General features: G+C 33.3%; 3 protein-coding genes across 4 annotated transcripts; all 3 read left to right on the forward strand.

Moving 5' to 3' along the window:
- Positions 1 to 1,360: 1,360 nt before the first annotated feature.
- On the forward strand, positions 1,361 to 3,110 carry LOC110816408 (CASP-like protein 1B1). Its single transcript, XM_022044587.2, has 3 exons — positions 1,361 to 1,820; positions 2,071 to 2,194; positions 2,709 to 3,110. Exons 1-3 carry the CDS (start codon positions 1,552 to 1,554, stop codon positions 2,949 to 2,951), a joined length of 636 nt encoding a protein of 211 aa, XP_021900279.1. The 5' UTR covers positions 1,361 to 1,551; the 3' UTR covers positions 2,952 to 3,110.
- An 11,599-nt stretch (positions 3,111 to 14,709) lies between these two features.
- Positions 14,710 to 21,797, forward strand: LOC110806908 (lysine-specific demethylase JMJ18-like). The gene is made up of 12 exons (XM_088213808.1): positions 14,710 to 15,055; positions 15,211 to 15,302; positions 15,833 to 15,901; positions 16,348 to 16,425; positions 16,527 to 17,036; positions 17,125 to 17,349; positions 17,695 to 17,856; positions 18,516 to 18,884; positions 18,960 to 19,791; positions 19,921 to 20,024; positions 20,175 to 20,372; positions 20,907 to 21,797. Exons 2-12 carry the CDS (start codon positions 15,276 to 15,278, stop codon positions 21,372 to 21,374), a joined length of 3,042 nt encoding a protein of 1,013 aa, XP_088069934.1. The 5' UTR covers positions 14,710 to 15,055; positions 15,211 to 15,275; the 3' UTR covers positions 21,375 to 21,797.
- A 373-nt stretch (positions 21,798 to 22,170) lies between these two features.
- LOC110806890 (NAD(P)-binding Rossmann-fold superfamily protein) lies at positions 22,171 to 25,673 on the forward strand. 2 transcript variants are annotated; one of them, XM_022031873.2, is made up of 5 exons: positions 22,171 to 22,645; positions 23,064 to 23,133; positions 23,491 to 23,672; positions 24,303 to 24,475; positions 25,263 to 25,673. In XM_022031873.2, exons 1-5 carry the CDS (start codon positions 22,433 to 22,435, stop codon positions 25,330 to 25,332), a joined length of 708 nt encoding a protein of 235 aa, XP_021887565.1. In that variant the 5' UTR covers positions 22,171 to 22,432; the 3' UTR covers positions 25,333 to 25,673. The 2 variants fall into 2 exon arrangements, with proteins under 2 accessions (XP_021887565.1, XP_021887564.1); XM_022031872.2 differs by having other exon boundaries at positions 22,177 to 22,645; positions 23,479 to 23,672.
- Positions 25,674 to 25,707: the final 34 nt, after the last annotated feature.

Raw genomic sequence — 25,707 nt, forward strand, 5'->3', positions numbered from 1 at the left:
TACTCATATTTAATTGTAAATAATTAATTATAAGTATATATATATATATTTTTTTGGTTTTAGGTGAGAAATCATTATCCTAGCATTTCAATTTATTTCTAAATTTATAATTATGCATAATCAATTATTAGAAAACGTGAAATATATAATATATTAATTGAAAATAGTATTTTGACTCTCTTATTAGTTTGATCCAAAAATAAATTGATTAAAAAATTTCTGATAAAATAAACTATTGATTCATGTAATGTTTAAATATATGATTTATTTATAAATTTAATTTGATTGATAATTTATGACATTAAAAAATTTATGATACGATCGTATGATGTACGTACATAATGTATCCAAACATAACCTAACGGACATATTAAAAATGATAATACATCGGGATGGACATAAAGTTAAAAGCAAATTGCTTGAGTATCGATCTAGTTTGTATTAAACATTCGATAAAATCTCACTTGATTATACTTAAAAACATACACTAAAATATGTAGCCAAAGAAAATGAAGCATGATCAACAACAAGATACGCCGCCGTTTCAAATAACAAAACTACGACTAATGATCTTTTTAATTATTTTTATTAATAAATAATGATCTTTTTAATAGTAATTAATTATAATTTATAATCAATATGGTTTTAAAGATTCGCAGCATAAATTAATATGATTGACGGAGGTTGCCAATTATGAAGATTTGCTGAATTGATTGCTTCCTTGACTCGTTGACTGACAGTTTTTGGTAGTTGAAGGAAATAAACTGAAACCCATTAAATAATTTTTTATTCTATAAAAAATAAAATTATTTATTTAAAAATAATAATAAATAAAATCATTAAGTCAAATAACTTAGCTTCAAATTTCTCTCCAAGTCTACCTGCCTTTCCTCCATTTTCTCACTTGCCAAACACAATCAACTTTGCTGTAAAAGATAATAACAACCGAAGAAAACTTAAAGATAATTAATAACCCATTAATTAAAAAGTTAACTAACATTTTATTCTTGTTAAAATAAGTTGATTATTGATATTGACAAATGCACCATCCTAATTGCCAGCAGATTATATGCATATATTCATATATGTATATATGTATATATGAACTTACCCAAGCCCAAGTAAAAACTATACACAAAAACACCTTTGGTTAAAGAAAATAAACATACAAATACAGAGAACCGGGGGTTAAATACATTTCTCAACTAACTAAACCTACTTAATTTCATTAATTAAAGTTAAGTGAATGGTTAGACCAGCCAAAAAAAACTACATAACACTCCACTCCCTCTTCAATTTCTTCCATCGCCTGCCCTATACGTGTGTTTCTGTGTACATATAAATATATATATATAGACAAACAATTCACTTACCAGAAGCATATATATATAGATATATGTACACACTCATGCTCATGTCATACATATCTCTCTACCCTCAATCTGCCCATATTAGTTAACATACTGCACCAAAAGCACACCAGTTCCTCTCTTTTTTCAACACCATTAATCTTTCTGCTTGAGTTTTTCTGTTCTTGTTCTTGTTCTTATCATGTCGTCAGCAGCTAATGTTGAGAAAGTCCGAGAGGCGACTGGGTCGAGTAACTCTGCTGAGGCTGCCGTGAAGCCAAGCGAGAGGAAAAAGTGGGTGTGGAGCGTCGTTTTGGTTGTGATTAGGGTTTTAGCATTCTGCGCAACCATGTCTGCAACCATCATCATGGCTCTCAATAAGCAAACTAAAACGCTTGTAGTTGCCACCGTCGGAACTACTCCTATCACTGCCACTATTAGCGCCAAGTTTCATCATACTCCTGCGTTTGTGTAAAGTCTTTCTCTTTATTTCTACATATATATACATATATGTATAATGCTGATATAAAAGTTCTTCATTCACAATATTCAACCAGTAGATTTAATTCCATGAAGAAAAAAAAAAAGAAACCAGTAGGTTTAGTTAGTGGGATTTAGATGGGTATGATTACTATCAGTGAGAACTTAAAAAAAAATTATATATATATATATATTATAATGAAAATGAATAGTTGTGTGACATGTATGTATATATGTGCAGGTTCTTTGTGATAGCGAATGGAATAGTCAGTCTCCATAACTTGTTGATGCTAGCCGCAGAGTTGTTTGGACGGAGACTCGATTACAAAGGCTTCCGACTTCCCATTATTGCCATACTAGACATGGTACTGATTAATTTCATAGTTTAAATCTTTTGCTTAATTAATCATCTTGTTTACGTAATTAACAATACTTTTTCAACGAATTGAAAATATTTAATAGTTAATCAGCTAATACATACATTTAATGATTTTTTACAGTAAAAATAAATAATATTATTTTTTTAAAAAAAATACAAGGATAAAACTTCGCATGATCTTTTTAATTTTCAAAAGATGTGAAAATAATATTAATTTTCACAGATGTATTAGAAATGATGATGTAAAGTTAAGCAAATTGTTTATGCTCTAAAAATAAAGGACTGCTTTGGGTGTAAGAAATGTGAATTCATATGTTTCCTAAATTTTTTGGGTGTTCTGAGTTTATTTAGAATCTAAAACAACTCGAAGCATGGGTCTACCTTATTAATAATATCTTCGAAAAAAATCTCATTTGAATACATTTGATTTTCTTTTTATCGAGAAACTTTTACTCAAAAATATTAATTGAGTAAAAAAAATATTGAAAATACTGTAACAGATGAATGTTGCGGTGATATCTGGGGGAGCAAATGGGGCAGCTTTCATGGCGGAATTAGGGAAGAACGGGAATTCACATGCGAGATGGGATAAGATTTGTGACAAGTTCCAGACCTTCTGCGATCATGGCGGTGCTGCTCTTGCTGCGTCTTTTGTTGGTCTTCTTCTCATGTTGATCATTTCCACCATTTCTATCCTCAAATTCTCCAATATTCTAAAATCCAACAATTCTCTCCTCCTTTAAATTCTTCATCATCTTTTTCGCAAATATTATACATATATTTACACTTGAATGCCCCAAAGAATATTTCTGGTTGTCTTGTATTTGCTCTTCTTTGTTTGTAATGTAATTCTTAAACTATCTATACCAACCTTTTATTCCACCAAAGTTGTCTCTTAATTTCATGCGATTTTATATATCTATATATACATATACGTGTACATACACACTTGGCTTTTACTTAAAGTAGATGCTATTTGGAGGACGTATAAATGGAAGAAGACTTAAAAGCAAGCATCTAATAATTATTAGAGGCAATAAAGACAATTAGAAACTTCAGTAGTGTATTTTTCACATAAAGCTATTAGAAAGTATGTAAACAAATTCCGTCAGTTAACACATTAGAATTAATGGGTAATCCTTACGTAAAACTACATCAAATCTCTAGTTAACTTTAATTTTACGATTGCTATAAAAAATGGTTCTTTTTTTTTACGTAGATAGTGTGATATAATTAACTTGAGAAAATTTTCTATCATATAAAATTATCGGCTTATAAGCTTTTTAGAAATTTTTATCTACTTGCATATTGAAATAATCCACTAAAATAAAAGTTTAATTCATGATATAAACATATAAATCTTAAATATGGTATATTGTTTAACAAACTTTAGTTATTTAAAAATTTAGACTCCAACTATAAAAATAGATAAGGTGACTCAATTATTAGCATACACTCGTAACCTCTTTACATTCACCAACATCCATCCTATATCCAATAATCCACCTATTTACTTCTCTTTTGCCCTAAAAAGTCTTATAAAATCTTTGAATAAATAATTTAAATTTAATTTAAAAAAATTTAAATATTAATTAAAACAAAATATAATTTAAAAAAATATTCAAATACAATCTACTTAATAACAACACAAAAGTTTCACTCATGACATTTCTAGTCTTACTTTAATATTAATAATATATGTTTAAACTAAATAAATATCTTTTACAAAATTTTACGTAAATATTTATATTCAATTTAATTATAAGAAGATAAAATTATTTCATAAAAAATAAAAAACACATTTTATAAAAAATAAATTTCACTCATGTCAATTTTAACATTTTAAATTAACTTAAATACATAAAAATACTTAATTGATATTGCATGAAAAAACTATAGAAGATTAAAGAGAAGCTAACCACAAAAAAAGAAAAAAAGAAAAATACTACAATTTAATACATGATGTAAATTGCATTAATATTTTTTATTTTCTCATACTTTCTCATAAAACATGTAAACAAGATTATCTTCACCAAAATAGAGATCGTAGATTTATTCTTCTAATGAATTCTAACTTATGGGAATCAACCAACTACATTACTATTTTTGACCTTATGGGAATGCCGTTGTGTGCTAACTTTAAGATTTTGATCTTCTAAGTTAATATATAAAGAATTTTCAATAGAGAAGAAGAAATATATATATATATATTTTTTTGACTTTTCTCTCAAACTCTTTCTAATTGATGAGATTTTATACAATAGCACTTTTATTTATTATTTGGGCGCCATAACTACTCTTAGTACTTAAAAATTAGTCTATTATAAAATTAAAAATTAGACTTTTAATATCTTTAAATAAATAAATAGACAAAATTGTATTTTTTGTTCTTATACTATTTATTTTTATTCAATTTAGATACCTTAATTTTGTATCAAATTAATCGCTAGTACTAAAAAAATTCAAATAGTCTTTCTCCATCAATATCGTTTAATATTCTTAACAATAATACAACATGTTACTGGTTTGGGCACATAACACTACTTATGTAACATCTTGAGTTCGAAAATTAGATTCGGAATAGATAATTTTAATTTTTCTAAGTAATAATTTATAATAAGTTTTTAATTTTAAATTTTTTTATTTTTTTGAAATATATACATTTTGGACGTTTTTGAAAATGAATTTAGAAGGTCAGGGCCAAACTGTGAATAAAAGAGGGTATATTTGAAAAAACAATTTGAAAATAGGGGTCGAATCGCATGAACCACGTGGATGCCCAGTCAGCAACGCAACAAACCGCTGCATGTCGCGTGCTGGCCACATCACGCATGAGCTCCATGCGGGAAGCATACGCTAGCAAACCGCATGCTAGGAAGATCGAATGGCTCGTGTCCACTCCCGTGCACACGAATGAGCCAAATCAATTCCCCGAATAGGCCTCGATTGAACGAATTTTGTTACCCCATGCGAACATGAACGGACGACCCAGAGTAGTTCCTTAAATAAGCCTGATCGAATAGCCATACACGCTCTATGTCGACCTAAATACCTCTCTTCAGTCGCCTAGTAGCCATATGTGTTTGAGTTTGGTATTTATTCAGCAGTCTTGGCCAATGTACAGTTAATCGAGAGGAACATTAGTATTTTTCCCTCAACAATGGGCAACTCCAGGCCCCTGATTTCGTATTGCAGACCAACACCTACTATACTGAACCAACAGAACAAACGACCAAGGCTCGTACCTCATGCTTCTCCCCAGGCTTCAACAGCAGGACGCGGTAAGATTTGTCAACACTATAGCAAGAATCATGGAGACCGACCTTATTATCATTTCAACAACATATGTCGTATATACGGGACTACTCAACACTACACGAGGGAATACCCAAGGAATCAGAATTAGGCTAGACCACGGTCGATGGTAAAGTCTATACGCTCATCCAATAGGATGTTGAAGCCAACTCATATGTGATTTAAGGTATATATACTATTTCCAAATATCTTGTACATGTTTTGATTGACATTGGTGCTTCACATTTTTTTGTTTTACATTTTTTACTCAATATTTAAATATGCTATCTGAACGTCTTGATTCTATATTATTGGTGTCTACACTTAGAGACGAGATATTACTGAAAAATGTTATATACAATCTCATATTATAGAAATAACAGATAGAGAACTGAGCGTAAATGTAATAGCACTAGATATGAGAGATTTTGATATAATCTTGAGGATGAACTGGTTAAAGGCATATCATGCTATTGTTGATTGTTATTACAAGAGGCTTGTATTCAATATCCTTAATGAAAAGTCTTTCACTAATTAATAAATTCTTAGATATTATTGGCATATGGTGGTAGTACATTGAATTTAATCGAATACCATTAATGTATTTTTTTTCGCGATAGGCAAACCCAAAAAAAAAATTTGCATTTAAGATATCCATGTTGCTCAAAACTTCCTAGAGATATTCCCTGATGAACTACAAGACTGCTAGTAGATCAAAAAACAGATTCGCCATTGATATTCAACCGAGCACCCGACCCATTTCTGTTGCCCCATACTGAATGAGTTATGTTGACATAGAAAAACTAAGGAAACAGATCAAAGAGTTACAAGATTATATTTTCATCCGACACAGCATATCCCCTTGGGGTGCTAGAGTTACATTCGCAAGAAAGAGTGATGGGACTTTAATATTGTACATAGACTACATAGAACTGAATGGAGGCATAATTAAGAATAAGTACCCCATCCTCAGGATTGATGACTTTTTCGATAAGTTATATGGTGCTTAGATTTTTTCCAAGATCGACCTACGTTCAGGATATCATCAAGTGTAGATCAGGGTAAAAGACATCTCTAAGACGGCCTTCAGAACCCGGTATAGATATTATGAGTTCCTTGTCATGTCGTTCAGACTAACTAACGTGCCTACAATCTTTAAGGATTTAATGCATAGGATATTCAGGTCATTCTTAGATTAGTTTATCATAATTTTTATTGATGATATCCTAGTTTACTCTAAGAGTGGGAAAGAACATGTCCACCATACAATATGTAAAGTTGAGTAAATGTGAATTTTAGCTTGAGTAAACTTCCTTCGTAGGACACAGAGTATTGAAAGATGGAATGTCAGTGAACTCCGACAAGATTGAGGCAGTGAAGGGTTGGAAGCAATTGACATCGGTCAACAAAATTAGAAATTTTTTGGGTATGACAGAGTATTACTGCAGGTTTGTATAAGAGTTCTCAAGTATAGCAACCCCCCCTGGTACGACTCACGAAGAAAAATATCAAGTTTGAGTGGAATGAGGAATGTGAAAGAAGATTTACAAAACTCAAAGAACGATTAACTACCACACTAATGTTAACTCTACCGAATGGAATAAGGGGATATACAGTATACAGTGATGATTCCTACCAAATGTTAGGTTGCATTTTGATGCAGTACGGGAATGTTATAGCTTACGGGTCCAGATAATTGAAAACTCATGAAAAAAATTAGCCCACTCATGATATGGAGCTTGTCACAATTATCCATATCTTAAAGACTTGACGCCATTACTTGTATGGGGAGACATTTAAAATCTATATAGACCGTAAAAGTCTAAAATATATATTCATCCAAAAGGACCTCAACATACGTCAGATGCATTGGATAGAACTCCTTAAAGATTATGATTGTAAGATCTTGTACCACTTGGGTAACGGTAATGTGGTAGTCGATGCCCTCAACGAGAAGAATGCAAGTATATTAGCTCTATAATGGTCTTTGAGTGTAGAATGATAAAGGCCACACAACAAATACAATTCCAAGACTTAAAAATGGTCACATGCCTGTCTTATTTAGTAGTTCAATCCGAGTTAATCTAGAGAATAAATGATGCTTAGTTGGCTGATTCCACTCTAGTAGCTCTCAGAAATGACACAGTACAAGGTTTGAATCCAGAGTTTCAAGTTTCTACAAATGGGTTGCTTAGGTTCCAAGATAGGTTGTGTATTCCTAGTGATAGTGGGTTCAATAGAGATATCATGACTAAAGTTCACAGTTCAAAGTTCACCATGCACCCGAAAAGCATCAAGATGTACCAAAGTATGTGACTCCAATTATGGTAGAGCGAGAGGAAAAGGGATATTATTGATTTCATCTCCAAATGCCTCACATGCCATCAGGTTAAGGTAGAGCATAAATGCATAAACGGGCTACTATAGTCGCTACTGATCTCGTAATAGAAGTGGAAACATATCACCATAAACTTTATGACATAATTGCCTAAGGCACGTTCAGGTCACGATGCAATCTAGATAATTGTCAATCAACTCACTAAGTCCTTTCACTTCTTAACTATCAGAATAATAGACTCCTTAGACAAGTTAGTTTAGATTTATATTCAATAGATAGTCAGGCTGCATGGATTTTTAGTGACAGTGGTATCAGATAAGGACCCTAGATTTACCTATAAGTTCTAAACTAGTCTTCATCAAGCGATGGGGACAAAATTATCTCTTAGTATAGCATTCCATCCTCAGACATATGAATAATTAGAACGAACTATCTACACACTAGAGGATATGTTCAAGACATGTGTTTTAAATTTCAGATGACATTGGGATTATCATTTACCCCTAGTAGAGTTCGCCTTTATCAAAAAAATATTGGTATGGCTCCGTATGAAGTATTGTATGGTCGGCTTTGTAGGTCACTAATCTATTGGAAGGAAGTAGATAATAGAAAATGGATTGGCCCAGATCTTCTAGATGAGACAATAGTAAAGATTGTCAAAATCAAGAAGAACATTCAAACGATCCAGAGTAGAAAAAAGAGTTTTATAGACACTTGAAGGATAGATTTGGAATTTGAGACAAACGATCGAGTTTTTCTTGAAGTCACCCTCCTTAAGGGCATCATTAGATTTGGAAAGAGGGGAAAGTTGAATCCTCAGTTCATCGTACTATTTAAAATTTTGGATAGAGTTAAAAGATTTGCCTACAAATTGACATTGCCTCTAGAACTATCCAGAATCCATGATGTCTTTCATCTGTCAATGTTGAGAAAATATAACCCTAACCCTTCACATATTTTATCTTACAAGCCACTCCCACTTTAAGAGAACTTATCTTATGAGGAGGTACCCGTCAACATTTTGAATCGAAAGAGTAAGGTACTTCGCAACAGAGAAATTTCTCTTATCAAGATTCTATGACAAAATCATTCGTAGGATGATACCACTTGGGAATTGAAATCAGATTTTGGGGCTAGGTATCCTCAATTGTTTGACTAGGGAGGCAGCAATTTGAGGACCAAATTTTTTTTAGGGGAAGAGTTGTAACATCCCGAATCCAAAAATTAGGCTCGAAATGAGAAATTTTAATTTTTTAAAATAATAATAATATATATAAGTTTTTAATTTTAATTATCTTTATTGTTTTTTTGGAATATATACATTTTGAACATTTTTTAAAATGAATTAAAAAGTCAATGCTAAACTGTAAATAAAGGAATATGTATTTAAAAGAGAAATTTGAAAATAGGGGTTGAATCATAGAAAGAGAAAAATGGGCCATGCGGATGCCCAGTCAGCAGCGCAGCAAACCACTGTATCCCATGTAGTGGCCACATCATGCGCGGGTTCCACGCGGGAAGCATATACTGGCAATTTGCATGCCAGGAAGATCGAATGACTCATGTCCACTCCCGCACGAGCGAACGATCCAGATCAATTTTTCGAATAGTCCCCGATAGAATGGTTTCTATCGCCCCACACAAATTCAGAAAGATGGCCTAGATTAGTTTCCCAAATAGGCCCAATCGAACAGCCATATGCGCTCTACATTTACCCAAACAAATGGTTAAGATCAATTTAAACCTCGCTTCAGTCACTCCAAAATCCTAACCAACCCAGGAACACCGGAGAAGAAGAAGAGAGGCAACTGGAAGGGAACACAACCACCGAATGAACATCAGCACCACCATGCTGGGACACTAAAACACTCTAATAAGCCCGAAATTCATTCATGTTCTTCCCATTTCTCTACTCTTACCCATCTAACATGCTTCCAATGTTGGGCGACTAATAAAAGCCACAAACTGCGATGGAGAGACGATAGAGCTCAGTTGAGCCGCTGCACTGGAGGACCAAAACTGCCAGTAAGACCTTATTTTTCTCTTCCCCTCTCCAAAAAACACATTCTAACCATGATTTAAGCAAATTTTCACCAAAAATCGGCCAAATTCAGGTCGATCGAGAGATAGCATCGCCAAAGAAAAGGGGCAGGCGGCAAAGCACAGCAGCGCCACCATGCCAGAACCCTAACCCGACCCTCGGTGAGATTTTTTTTCCCTTTTTTGCCATTTCTTGCGTATTTTCATGTTATTTTGATGTACGTTTTCAATCGTACCAGGAAAATTCAAATCGAAAAATCTCCGAGAATCATAGTGAAAAATGTGGTGTCCTGAACACCGACTCAGTGTAAAAATCCATTACCATTTTTTCTGTTATGGTAAATTAATATTAAAATGATAATAAATGGTAGTTCTGAACAGTTTTGTGATTTATTGATAATTAAATACAGGTTACCGATTGGACTAGGGAATCAATTCAGTTTTTTTCTGTTATTAGTTTTATTTTACTTGTCATTCTCTGTTTTCATTTGCATCTTTACATTTAAGTTTGTTTTCTTTATTTAATTATCTTTCTATTTATTTATTTATTTTATTTATTTTCATTTCGTTAGTTTATCTTGTTATATTGTTTTGAGTATTTTGTCCTAGTTTATTTCTTTTCGCTTCATTCTCATATTTTATTTTATTCTATATATGCCTTATTTTATTCATCTGGCCTATTTATTTATATAAGAAACTTTCATCCTATCTTGCCATCCCATTCCACTCTTGATTGCGATTTTATCTTTATTAGTAATCGAAACATGAATTACACACTCTTTTCTAATTTAATGTATGGTCTCATGACTATTGATTGCTTGGATAATTGTGAAACATATAAATGCATAAAATGATGACACGAATCAAACGCTTGTCAAGTATCATGAAAAATAGTGTACGGACTTGGTACATAAGGTTAACCCTACAGTGGATGTTATTTTCAACTGTACGGGACTGGGAAGTCCTATACTGGATGGGATATTAAGATGATCTTTAGTATGTAGTGCCCATTACTGGACATGATATGAGAACAGTTGATGATTTACAAAGAAAGTGTTATGCACCCATGTGTAGCGGGGATCCCTATAGGCCCCCAGCGATACTAGTAGTCAAAATAATAAAGATAATATAATAAAAATAAGGATAGTAAATAATCCTAGTTTGGGTAAGATGGTAAAGAAGCTAAAGTTATATATTTACTGAATTGCATGTTTGTTGTGATTCAATTATGATTCTAATTATATCTTAATGTATATGTTTAGAAAATTGTTAATAAGAGAAGGAAATGATAATTTTTTCAACAAAAATCAATAAGTGATGCATTAGCATTCGGATTTCATTAAAAAAAATACGCTCCATCAGTTATTTTATGTTTTCTACAACCATTTGACTTTTATGTCAGTAGTGAAGTATTGATATTCTTATTAAGTTAATATAGCTTACCCCTTTTTATTAACCATTACAGATCAGGACGACCAAGAGTCGGATCCTGAACAATAAGAGACTAGCTAACAATTATCTCTTCCACTTCATCAATTTCGAATAAAGGCTAATCATATATATTACTAATGTTTTATATTTTAAGTTCCAAAGCATTCCTATAGCCCCTATTTGGGCGTTTTAAGTAAACATAGTAGGAATGTAATCTTTGATTCTTTTAATTCTTCCGCTAAATAAAAATTTTTAATATTGTTTAAAATATTATTGTTGGCCTAAATGCTCGAAATTCTGGATAAAGGTTTGGACTTTTACAATTTAGTTAGTTAACTTTCAACATCAGATATCCAAATATTATATGATATAGCATACTATGTTGCATATATTTTAAAAACTATTTAAATTATTTTGAAAATAGCAAAGTATTTCAAATGATGTTCAAATCAATGAAACAAATGAGAAATTGAGAATTTTTTGACGAACATGTGAAGATTTGTAAGCTTCAAAAATAAAATATATAACTATAATTTAATTCATAATTTACGTACCTGGAGCAAAGGACTGTTAAAAAGTGTAAAATAGAGATTGTTTTGCAATGAGCAAACCTCAGTTTGCTTTGTCTTTAAAGTTTAAAAATAAAGTTAAAGTTGAAAATGACAAAGAGCATGTGGGAAACCATGTGTTTGAACCGATGAACAAATGGATGAAATTGAATTGCTTACAGTGGAGAACGATGGATGGGGAGACACAGGTGTCATAAACTCTCATTAAGTCTTTCAAAGTTGAAGGGTGAGGTGCTTGAAACTAAAGTTGAATGAATGCCAGTTGCAATAATGTAGGGCATTTAAATGTCAAAGAATTAGGATCAGCCGCTTCAGGACAACTATGGAAAATTAGGACTTGAAGAAGACTTTAAGAAAAAGTTGGTTTATCGACGAACGAAAAATAATCGTTTAAAGGCCACAGTGATTTAGAAAGCACCACTAATCAATAATTCTTACTTTTATTATAGTACTTTATAATGGACCTACACAATAATATAAAATTAAGGGCCTTCAAGAAAAGGGCATTTTGGAACACATACACATGCATAGACAAGAGATAAATTCTCCCAAAATCATGATCACATTAGAATTTTATGGATTTATTTCTTTTAGTTAATTTTAATTAATTTAAATTGAGAGACAAAATCACAATCTTAATGTTATTAAGTATACGAACTTCTATTAAATCTCTTGATATGAAATTAAAGATAAAATTAACAGTAAACCTGAACACGAATATGTACCAAAAGAAAGTTTAGTTGAGAGAAAGTATGATAAGAGAGAAAAAAAAATGGCCTTAACCATGAGCATTGGACTATTTTTAGGGAGAATTTCTACTCCTAAAACTAATTAACTTTGAATAGATACTGTGAGGGTTTTCAGTACTTTAGTCCCATGCCAAACACTCCACTTATTGCCCATAAATAGGCCTTTATGAGCTTTTGTTAGCAATTTCGTAAAATCAAGGTAAAATCCTCAAAAAAAAAATGATATTGAGAGAATTAGGATAAACTTATGTTTTATGTACATCATTAGAGACAATAAATTTTTAAGACTAGAAAGGAGTTGGAATTTTCGTTAAGAAATTGAGGAGATTTGGCATAAAGGAAGATGAGAATAAATGAGAAAAACCTTAATACCATAGTAGAAACCCTGAAACCCCGATATATTTTTTTTTTCTCTACAGTTTACTATTCCTACACTATTTTTTGACCTAAAGCTTTCTGAAACAAGGTTGGTACAACTTTTATACCTAAAAAATGTTTTATGAAAATTATATGCATGATAAGAGATAAACATAATTTGTAATTAAGATATGTTTGAGCATTCTAATGGAAATTAAATGAAATATTAATTTGGATACAATCAAAAATTTTATTGTTGGTCTAGAAAATTTTTGTTTCCCATACTTATGCTTATATATCACCTTAACTTATGATTAGTAATGTGCACCTCTTAGAAGACATACTTCAAAACTATGCTTTTCAAGTTGATTAGTGCTTTTTTAATTTTTGGGCTGAAGGTTTTGGGCTTGGGTTTAACTTTTAAAAATCATTTATGTTAAGCATTCAATTGTGTAATAAAGTATTTTCTCGATTTAGTGTGTTTTAAATTACTAACTTTTTATGTAGTATTAAATTAATATTAGAACATAGTTATAAATTATAACACGTTTTCTCAAAAAAGGTACTATATCTCGGATATGTATTATTAAATTTTCCTAATATCTCCAAACATCTTAAATAATAAAGCTAATGACAACAATTGAGATAATGATTAAAAAAACATCTTTGTGTCTATCTTAACTCACCTATAAATATAGATTAGGTTAAGACCTACTGCCAAGCGTGCTTATACAAATTCGCCGCTTCTTCCAGGTATCTCGCTTTCAGTCCAATTCATTAGAAAACCCTCATTTCTCCGTATCATCTAGCTTCAGTCATATAATAATGTCTAGATCTATCTCTCTTAGTATTTGTTTTGCTTAATTTATAATTGTATTCATCTTTTTATTTTTAATTTATCTGTATCAAATTTGTCGAATAATAAGTATACTTGCATGGATATGAGATTTTTATTTATACTTCTCTACATCGGATCTTCTAAAATCTAGGGTTAAATTCATTTCTGTTACTTCGATTAATATAATTTACAATCGAACCTATTATTAATTTTTACCATTCTTTGGTTGATTTTTAAATCTTTGTATAGAGCTGCAAAATCCAAGCAAATAGGAGTTAGTGAAGTGAAGAGAAGTGAAGGCCAATACTCATGCGAACTAGATTAAGAGAACGATTGATGGCAGGGGTTGTAATTCCAAAGAGAAACAGGAGCAATCCTGAAAGAAAAGGTATAACTTGTTTTATCGGTTAGTATAAAACGATGTCGCTTTTTGTTACATGCTTGGTTTTGTTGTTTTTCGTTAATATTGGGTGTATGTAGGCGAGTTTGAGTTGACTCTTCTTATCTTTTTATTTTTTCATTTTTTCATAATTTTTAATTAATTAATTATTTTTTTTTTTGAATTATTTTGTTTATATATATTTTTTAATTATGATGTCTCTCTCTTAGATCCAACTTCCTCGTTTAAGGAGTAAGTCTTCATCATATATGACCACAATTTACTTTTTCTTTTTTTAATTTTTAATTTTTTACGTTTTTATAAAATTAAAACCATAAAATCAAGAAAAGAAAAGAGTTCGGTTCGGGTCAACTTGGAATTTAGCGGTTCGTAATGTATTTCTTATTTTCTTTGAATTATTTTTATTTAACGAACATTTAAAAATAATAAATCTATATACTTTATTTTATTTTATTAAATTAATTCTTCAAAATCTTTTGATTTGTGTTTTCATTTGTTCCTCCTCTGTCTTTCTCAATTAATAAATTCCTCTTTTTCTTTTTTTACTATTATTTGTTTCTCCGGTTTAATTTGGTTTACTAAGTCATTCTTTCTTAACTTGAATTCTTCCGACCTATTTGAATTTCAATCAATAATTTAATTAATTCAAATTAATTGAGGGGAAATTCCAGGCAATTGGAGATTGCATGTGTATACCAAATTGAGCCCCTTTTTGTTTCTACAAAGTTTTTTCTTTTCTGTTTTTTGTTTTCCTATTTATGCCAATGGGGGTTTCATAGACTCCTCTTTGGATTTGGTTTTCGAGTTTTTGTCGAATTGGGCACTGGGCAGGTATTAATTGTTTCTTTTCCCTGTTCATGCATGAAATTTCAATCGGTGTTTGTAAAATTTCTCTCTTATAAAAAAGACGGCAGTTTTATCCTGGATTATTAGGGTTTGCACATTTGGGTCTCTGTAACTCTATTCTGTATTCTTCTATTCTTCAGCCCGTCCTCAGGGGGATATTTTTGCTGTGCAATTAGCACAATTATCACAGTCAATAGAACAGTCAATGGACGACGCATCATCCAGCAGAGAGGTTGGGTTTCTTGTGCCTTTTGCTTGTTCTGAATTACCCATGTTAGCTGTTGTGGTTTTGGAATGATAAATTGCTTCTGTTCTGGTGATAATTGTTGTTGTTGATCTGCAACTAATTTCAGATCTGTTCTTTGTCTTTTTTTGTTTTTGTTTTTTTTTCATGAGGTTGCAGGTATTTGTTCTGTTTGATTGTACACGTTTTTGTGCTTACATCCTACAATATAACTTTGCCCCTCACTGAATTTTGATCACGATGTAGTCCATCAATATTTGCTTTAGTATAGTATATATGATCATCTCCAATTCATTTTCTAAATTCTAATCAGTGTTTGGAGATTAAGAAAATTGGTGACATTGTTTGATTGGTGAGGGTAAAAAGATATGGTATGAATATGAAAATTAATATGGACAAGGTATGAGAGAACTCGGAGTGTTGTTCATGTTTCATCTGTCTTGATTTGTTGTTCGTGCCACAGAGCTTGCAAGTTTATATGCCTTTATACAGATGTCTAACAGAATATGTATTTGCAGGATCTATCTCTAAATCACCCTAAAAAGGAAAATAACCTGGACTCTCCTGCCAGTTCTCGTAATCGAAAGGTAAACTAACTTAATATAGTTTCCTGGTTTGTACTTAAATCTGTCCTCTGTTGCACTCAGAGACCATAATCGACAGTTTTTGCTTTCATGAGTCTAGAATGTGTCAAAAATTGACTATCATGATAGTTGAAGCATTGTTTATATGTTGGATGATGAAGCAATTTTTTGAATTTCTCTTTTCATTTTGAAAATTCCTTTTCTCTGGAAAAAATGTTTATGCACTTCTTTCATGATAAATAAATATATATATATATATATATTTCTTCAATTTGTGCTCCTTATCTATCAATTGGCTCATTTTAATATTCTGTCAAACATGATCAAAATGGTTTGAAATGCTAGATAGAATTAAATACACTGATTTTGTTGCAATCTTTGAGGCATATCCATTAGTTTTCTATGTCAGCTGATTTTGATTAAATTATGTGATTGGTTGTATGTTACAGATATCTTGTAGATGGGATCCAGATAAAGCCTGTAGGCCTGTTGTCGATGAAGCTCCTGTATTTTATCCCTCTGCTAAGGTGTTTTTCTGCTGAAATAACACATCATGTTATTTGGTTCTTCTGTTAATCATGTTTCCCCATTTACTCGTTTGTTGTATTTTCTTATGCTTCATCCACAGGAATTTGAGGATACCCTTGGTTACATAGAAAAGATACGTCCAAAAGCAGAGTTGTTTGGTATCTGTCGGATAGTCCCTCCATCTTCCTGGACTCCCCCATGTCCTCTTAAGGAGAAAAGTATATGGGAGCATTCTAAATTTCCCACTCGAACCCAGTTTATTGACTTGCTTCAGAATCGGGAGCCCATGAAAAAGAAGAACAGGGGTCGAAAGCGAAAACGAAGAAGATATTCAAGAATGGGAAATGCCAGAAGACGTACTAATTCGGGTTCTGAAGTGAATGTCTCCTCTGAAGCTGATGAGAAGTTTGGTTTCAATCCTGGACCAGACTTCACACTTGATGAATTTCAGAAACATGCCGATTCTTTTAAAGAGTCATACTTTGGGAGCAATGTTTCTGATGAGGACGTAAAATCTGCTGAGGCTATAGAGAAGAGATGGGAACCTTCTGTTGGGGAGATTGAGGGTGAGTATTGGCGTATAGTGGAGCAACCCACTGAGGAGGTAGAGGTATGACATATGATACTCTCCTTTCTCTTTTTAACGCACCTTTTCTGCCTGGTTGTTAATTTAAAGTTGATTTCCATTCATATTGCAGATATACTACGGGGCTGATTTGGAAACTGGAACATTTGGAAGTGGGTTTCCTAAGGCGTCAACAATGGTAGCTGATAATGATTCTGATAAATATGCTAGTTCAGGCTGGAACCTGAATAACTTGCCGCGCCTACCTGGTTCTGTGCTCTGTTTCGAAGGATGTGATATCTCAGGAGTTCTAGTACCATGGCTCTATGTTGGGATGTGCTTTTCATCATTTTGTTGGGTAAGTCATAAATCAAATGATCCAGTTAGAATGCATATTGATTGTGCATTCACACCCACAAACTGTTTACTTTTGACAGCAACAAGTATAATTTTAAATATTTTGTGTTACATATTTTTGCAAGAACCGATTTTTCAAACATTTCTTTAGTTTGTCCCTTGTGCTTTCTTTTCTGCAAAGAATTGCCTTTTATTTCTGAAATGTCATTATGCTATATAATTCGTTCTGATGTTGATTTTAGTCAAATAGTAAAGTAGTTGCAAGATTTGTTCATTTATGATTATAGATCTCATTAATTCTTTTTCTTTACCCTCTCTTTTGCTTTTTATGTTGTGATTTGAACAGCACGTTGAAGATCATCACTTGTATTCACTGAACTATCTCCACTGGGGTGCCCCAAAAGTCTGGTATGGAGTCCCCGGAAACCATGCTTCTTCTTTGGAGAATGCTATGAAGAAGCATTTACCAGATCTATTTGAAGAACAACCAGATTTACTTCATGAACTGGTGAGGAGAAGATTCATTTTTAATCTATTATGATTAGACACAAATAAGCAATTTGTACTGCTTTTTTAACTTGCTTATTCATGGATGATATTAATTTGTTTTCAGATACATTCTATGCCATAAAATGGTAAGAGGTTAGTACGTTAGAGATTTAGATAATGAAGATAAAGTATCACCGTAATATGCAATCTGCTGGGAGCTTGAGTCCCAAAGTTGTCCATAGTATTTAGGAGATCATGAAACAAAAAGGATTATATAACTCAGAAGAGGAGATATAGGTAGTGTATCAGCACCTGGCCAATGGATGTTACATGTCGTCTAAACTCTTTTTTAGGAGTGAATATGCTTTTTTGATATCTTGCATCAGTTTCACTAGTTCAGGCTTATGATATTTAATAGTGGCATTTTAAATCATGAAACTTCATAATCTAGTTGGTTCTTCAGATCTACCTGGTCCTACATTCTAATAAAGTCCTTACAATTTTTTTGTTCTATCTCTTTTACTCTTGGAAACATGTTCTTGAATTATGCTATCAATTCACTTTTCCATCAACTCACCCATTGCAGGTCACATCTTATTCTTTTCTTCCTGATCTTTGCTTCTGCATTTTGTTAAATAATTGTTAGAATATAAAGCTTATCCTTCTCTTTTGGTCCAGGTCACTCAGTTATCTCCTTCAGTTCTGAAAGATGAGGATGTACCAGTCTGCCGAGCTGTCCAGCAGCCTGGGGAGTTTGTTCTTACCTTCCCAAGGGCATACCATTCTGGATTTAATTGTGGTTTTAACTGTGCCGAGGCTGTAAATGTAGCCCCTGTTGATTGGTTAGCACATGGACAGAATGCAGTGGAACTTTACAGCAAGCAGCATCGCAAGTCATCTATATCCCATGACAAGCTGCTGCTGGGAGCAGCTAGAGAAGCTGTCCAGGCCTTTGGGGAGTTGACTTTTCTAGGAAATGAAACCCCACAAAATTTGAGGTGGAAAAGTGTGTGTGGAAAGGATGGAATACTTACGGAGACAGTTAAGGTGAATGTTTATTCTCTCTCTCACACAAATTTACTGCAGCATCCTCTGCAAGACTAACATATTTATGGTTTACAGGCACGAGTCCAGATGGAGGAGGACAGAATGAAGGATCTTTCAACTGGTTTGAAGTTGGTAAAGATGGCAGAAGACTTTGACTCGAATAATGAAAAGGAATGTTTCTCATGCTTCTATGATTTGCATCTATCTGCTGCCAGCTGCAAGTGTTCACCTGACAGATATGCATGTCTTCAACATGTAAGCCTCCTTTGTTCGTGTGAAGAAGAGAACAGATTTATCCTCCATCGTTATACCATGAGGGAATTACACTTACTAGTTGAAGCATTGGAAGGAGAAACTGAAGCTATAAAAACATGGATATCCATAAACCTTGGATCAGATTTTGTTGATGACGATGATGCTTCTAACAACCATGTTTCATCAGAAGTAACCCAGTCAGAGTCCGAACATGTGGATTTTATTCCTGGTAATAGCTTAAATGATGATCCAGTCATGATGAAGGAAGTGATGCCAAACAAGAAAATGAAATCAATGCAGGAGGATCATCTTGATTTGAATCTTGATTTCACATCTTCTGGTCATGGACAGAGCATTGTGCATTCATCCAATGATTGTGTTAACGAACCTGGCAAGAACATGGGAGACATGCATAACTTTAAGCAATCAGATGCACCAAGAGAAGAAGGTATAATGCAAGATGGAAGTGGTTGTAGTTCCTCTGAGTCGCCAGAATTCACAAACTCACTTCCAAATTCTGAACTGCCATCGAAATCTGTTTCCGAACAAAATATTTCAATAAAAAAAACAGGTTCTTATGTGGAGCTTGTAGATGTTGGTTCTCTTATGATTGGAAAGCTATGGTGCAGCAAGCAGGCTATCTTTCCAAAGGGTATGTTAAATGCTGGCATGGATTTTGAATTCCTTCTTAAATTTTTATTTCTTTATTCTTTAATAAAATGCACTTTTCCCATAGAAGAGAATTTTGTTATATCTTTTCAGTATCTTGTGATTTTTGCAGGATTCAAAAGCCGTGTTGAGTTCTTTAGTGTGCTTAATCCGAAAAAAGTTTGCAGCTACACTTCCGAAGTCCTAGATGCTGGGTTTCTTGGCCCCCTATTTAAGGTCTCATATCATCAAGCTTTCATTTGTAAATTCACTTGCATGGCACCAGTTAACATCATATTCTTTATCTCCAAAAAATTGTTCATGTTTTCTCCGTACACTTCTCTAGCCTATATTTTCTCTTTGCTTACTTCTAAAAAAAATTGTCAGGTCACTTTGGAAGGATGCCCTACCGAAAGCTTTTCAAATGTTTCAGCAGAGAAGTGCTGGGAAATGGTGTTGCAGCGACTTAGTCAAGAAATTAAAAGACAAAGAGGAGGAGGAGAAGGTGGATTTCCTGATTTGGAGCCTTTTCAAGAAATTAATGGGCTTGAAATGTTTGGTTTTCTGTCCTCGGATATAATTCAGGTAAAGCTACTTTTTCTCTTCTTGATCTGTTCAGTTTCTTGTGCGAGGAAATTTCTGAATCCGCAATAGCCATTTGGGAAAGAATAGACTTTTTCTGCAGCTGATATAGCATGCTTTTCCACCAGTTAGTAAATGATAGAGATCTTATATGGTCATTTAACTGCACAATGCAGTGCTAAGCCGTACTGTGATGCAATTATGAGGAATGTCTTAGTTAGATTTGTCATGCCTGTGCTTTCATTTCTTCTTTATATTCAAGTAATTGAAGATGGAAGATTTAATCTGAAATTCCTCAAATAATAGTTTGAATATGCACCTGAGTTATCACCCATTCTATTTTCTCATCACAAGTATTAACCTTTTTATTTCTTTTTGCCCATATATGCTAATTTTTCAAGTGCATTTCTGTAAATTTAAGTGAGCATACGCATATGCAGTTTCTCTCATTTATTTGCTTCAATTTTCAGTTACGCATTACAGTTTACAGTTATTTCTATGAAGTTGTATTTCTAGTTCTAACCAAATTCCTCTCAGGCTATTGAGGCTCTTGATCTGAATCATCAGTTGGTTGAGTACTGGGATCACAAGCACAGAACTTCAGGTAGTACTAGTGAAACTAAATCCCTACCCGATTCTAGTTGCTCCTCAGAGGGAAAGAAGGCAAAACTTTTTGGCGTTGATCTGACAAAGCTGGACCAGAACAATGAATCTGTCACAACTGATCTGGCAATGTGTCCCCAGAATATTCAATCAATCGGCTTTCATCTGACGAGGCCTTGCCAGAATGATCAATCTGCCGACCAGGACAATCAATCGGATGAAGGAGGCCAGCAATTAGCCAATGAAGAGAAGATACAAGTGGGGATTCGGGGTCTAATGAAAAAAGCCACTTCAGAAGAGTTAGAGGTGATGCATAAGGTTCTGTCAAGTGAGGCACAAAGCAGCGAACGGAGATTAGCATTTGCTATGTTGGCGGACGAGATCCATAAACCATGTAGATAAATGCAGCAGGATGGAAAGGAAATAAAGAACACAGGTTCCGTCATTCTTTTCTCATTCTTCTTCCATTTGCGCCAGTCCATTAATCCCATTCTTTCCTTTGATGATCCCTAGACAAAGATAGAAAAACGAGTCAGTCAGCGCACACATTTTGGAACGTGCCAGTTAGAAATTACAGAGATGGAGATGCCGTTAACCAATACATAAGGCAGCTTTATGTAAATCAGCAGTTAGTTTACTAACATCATTTGGATGTTGTTTTTCGGACATGTTTTGCCTCCTCTCTGTTTGAATAAATTCTGGTAGTCATTTAAAGTATGATCAGAGGTTGTGTACCCAAACAAATTTCTTCAGGTACAAGGAAAGCTTATATATATTAAATCTATACATATGGAAAAAAGAAAGCAGGTGGAAATTTTGTGGTCAGGCCATGTCATGTGACTGTAATTTGTATTCTCTCTTTTGTTGAATTTTGTTTTATTAAATTTTTTATCATGAAACGTATTTAAATATATATATATATATGTTATTATAAACTTTAAATATATATGATAAGAAAATATAAATACATAAAAGAAGAGTATAAGAAAGTAAATAAGAACTTCAAAAGTCATCGTATAACAAGGTTTCTCATAACCTTTATTTATAGAGATTTATAAAGTCAAGAATTAAATTAAAAATAAAAAAAAACTTATAAATTAAATAAATTAGTTATTATTTTTATATGTGTAATGTAATATATTGTAAAATATTTTATAAATTAAAAAACTATAAACAACCAAAATCAATACTACTACTTTTCCGTTAAATTTATTTCTTCTTCTTCGTCGATTACCGAGAAGGCTATTAATTCTTTCTTTTTTTTTTTTTTCTTCTTATCACAAGCTCAACCATGTTTCTCCAGAAGCTGTCATTACAGATACCTATACACGTTTCCATGAGAAGGGGAAAGGAGTGACGAGCCTGCTTCTCATTCTCATTTCCTTTCAGTTTCAGTTTCAATTATTAGAGAAACGTAACAGCGCAAGCACAGAACACGAGGAAAAGAGAGGGAGAGAGAGATGTCGACGGCGCCCTTTTGCCGGAACGGGAGCTCCGTGGCGAAGACTGTACTGATAACAGGAGTGGGTAAAGGATTGGGCAGAGCCCTAGCCCTAGAGCTTGCAAAGAGAGGCCACACTGTAATCGGATGCTCTCGCACTCACGATAGAATCTCCTCCCTCGAATCAGAGATTACCTCGCCTGACCAACACCTTTTCCTCAACGCAGATGTGGCAAGTACCTCTCTCTCTTTTCATTCTCCTACGCAACGCATACAATACAAGCTTACCGCAATTACTCTTTTAATTGCATTTCAATTGAGTAAAGCTGTTTAGTTTCTACGGAGTTCCATAGAAATTTCCTTGGAGGGCGGGAGGGAGGAAATAAAATTAGTGGCAAGTGTAGTGATTTTGTTTCAATAATGCATACTTTCTGGAGAATTCTATATATGAATGTATCTATTAGACATACACAAGTATAACAAGTATTTATGTGCATGTATTTGCATAGGTATGTTTGCATATGAATAGAATGAAATAAATAGGCTTGATTATATTGTTTCTTGTTATTCTTCTTGAATTTCGATAATTTTTTTCTTTTAAATGCAAGTGAGTTTATGTATTGAGCAAGATTTTGTGATCATTTTTGCAGAGATCCAATAACAGTGTTGAAGAGCTAGCGCATGTTGTAATAGAAAAGAAGGGGGTCCCGGATATCATAGGTATATGACTTCTTTAAACAATTATTACTTCACAAATTGCACTATTAGATCATATTGTATTTGCTTGTTTCACTAATGAAGCAATATCTGGTGTAAAGGCTAAGTATCATGAGCATTGCCTAGAAAATTTCTGGCGTGATGATAACTGAAAGATGGTTATGGGTTGATTAGCATTTCAGGAAGTTGGTAGAAAATCAGTTAGCATATACAAATTAAGCAATGTGAATTTCACTTCATATGCTTGCTTTCCGCTTTTCTTGGTGGTTGGAGATCATTGTTGTTTTCATCTTTTGGCCTTCATTTTTCTGTATTCATGTTTATAGAACTAAAGTAAGGTGTTTCCAGTAAATAATGCAGGTACTATTAACAAAAATAACAAGCTTTGGGAGGTTCCTGTAGAAGAATTTGATACTGTTATTGATACAAATGTGAAAGGAATAGCAAATGTGCTGCGCCACTTTATTCCTTTGATGCTTCCAAACAAGCAAGGGATTATTGTTAATATGTCTTCTGGATGGGGAAGATCTGGTGCTGCGCTGGTAAAATTGACAACCAATCTTTGCTTGTATCTCAAACATGCTCATCTACTCCAATTTGTGGTTCTATATTCTTATCTGACATTCAGATTATAAGAAGTTATCCATTAGCTAACAGCAGAAATCTCCAATCGCATTCTCTGCAGAAATTTGTTAATGTTTCTACTTCACTGATGAATACGTGCTATGACTTACACTAAATAAGTAACCCAGTAACTTTAGTTTCATAATCCACCATCAAAAGCTTAGACATACAGTACTAGGAAAAACATTAAATATGTTGCAGCAAACATGGTTTCGCTAATGAAGCATGTTGTGATTACACTAATTACTTATTGTGAGACTTTAATTTCCTATTCTACTTTAAAGAGCTTGTACATACACTGACAGGGAAAAACATTAAAGATGTTGCAGCAACATGGTTTTGGTCTGTTTATGTATATAGTGTCCAAGCTTATTTTATTGTTCACACCCTTATATTGGGAGAATAAATTTGTATCTGTGCTATGGACAAAGAGTGAGAGCATGTGAACTGTGGCAAGTTCATTTTGTACTCTCAGTCTGTACTTTATAGTGTTATCTTGGCATGGCATGCAGACTGAACTTTTGCTGAATCTAATTGTGTTTCACAAGGTTGCACCTTACTGTGCTTCGAAATGGGCTGTTGAGGGCTTAAGCAGAGCTGTGGCTAAGGAGTTGCCTGACGGAATGGCAGTTGTCGCACTTAACCCAGGTGTGATTCACACAGACATGCTTGCATCATGCTTTGGGGCGTCAGCTGCACTATACCAGGCACCTGATGCATGGTATGCAATTTCTTTTCCTTTTTGATCTATCTACATTTTTGTTTGGTTTCAGTATGCTTGTAACTATTACAATCCAAATATTATGCATTTCGACCACACTAGTCATACTAGGAATGTGAAAAAAATACATCTATTTCTCTCTGACAACTGCAGCAAGTTTAAAATGTATGCGGTTGCTTCTATTTGGGGTTTGTTTCTTGTATGTGTTTGATTAGTCAATCCTGCCAACTTAGGCCTGCGGAGGTTCCATTAAATCCTATTTGTGATAAGTCCTTTGATACCTTGAAGTACTCTTCCTAGAACCTTGGTGCTGCTAATGTGGCCATTGAATTACCTTGACTGAGGAGCATATGTATATATAGAATAATTTTAAAAGTAGCCTAATTTTAAAAGTGGCATTGACATGAATACTTGAAAATCATTCAGTGATTTTTCTCCCCATTTATTCATACTGCAATACCTAATGGCTCACCTGCATCATTCATATTTGATGTTTTGATACCACAAACTATCAGTTTATGTTGAAAAGAGAAATAGCCACTGGAGGGATGAAAAATAGTGGAGGAGATAATCCTTTTTCTTTTTGTTGTCTTAGCAAATTTAGTATTTGGTTGACAACTACAACGAAAATGACGCATATGATTTTCCAATTTGCTACTACAAGCATTTGGATTGAATGGATTATCATAACTAGAAATGTGCAGTGAAAGCACTGTTTTCTTTCCCTTTTTTATTATTACTTGGTGGCTGAAACTAAAACCACTTCCTTCTTAACTCTGTGTATCAGGGCTTTGAAGGCAGCTACGATGATACTCAATCTTACAGCGGCAGACAATGGTGCATCTCTCACTGTCTAAAGGAGGCCAGTAATTAAATGGATGAGAAGACCATTTCAGGTTCCGGTATGAAGAAATTGAGTAATAATACGCAAACAAAAATTTTGGTAGAAATTTACTGCAAACTGATGTAGCAGCAAACTGAAACAGTACAAAAATTAGTTAGTGATATCAGTTGTAACATCAATTGAGGTTAAATACAGGGCTTCATCTATGGCAGTTAGCAAGACGATTGGTTTTGTAGTTTATGCTAATTCGTGATGCATTTGCAACAAGTCTTTACATTTTTAATTTGTATTAAAGGCAAGTAAATTCATGATTTGGAAACTTTGTAGCAAAAATCTTATTGAGAAGTGTTGACATTATTGAATATTTATTTTATTGAATATAACAAAC

This window comes from Carica papaya, chromosome 2 (assembly GCF_054855325.1).
Source record: "Carica papaya isolate Zhongbai chromosome 2, ASM5485532v1, whole genome shotgun sequence".
Lineage (NCBI taxonomy): Eukaryota > Viridiplantae > Streptophyta > Magnoliopsida > Brassicales > Caricaceae > Carica > Carica papaya.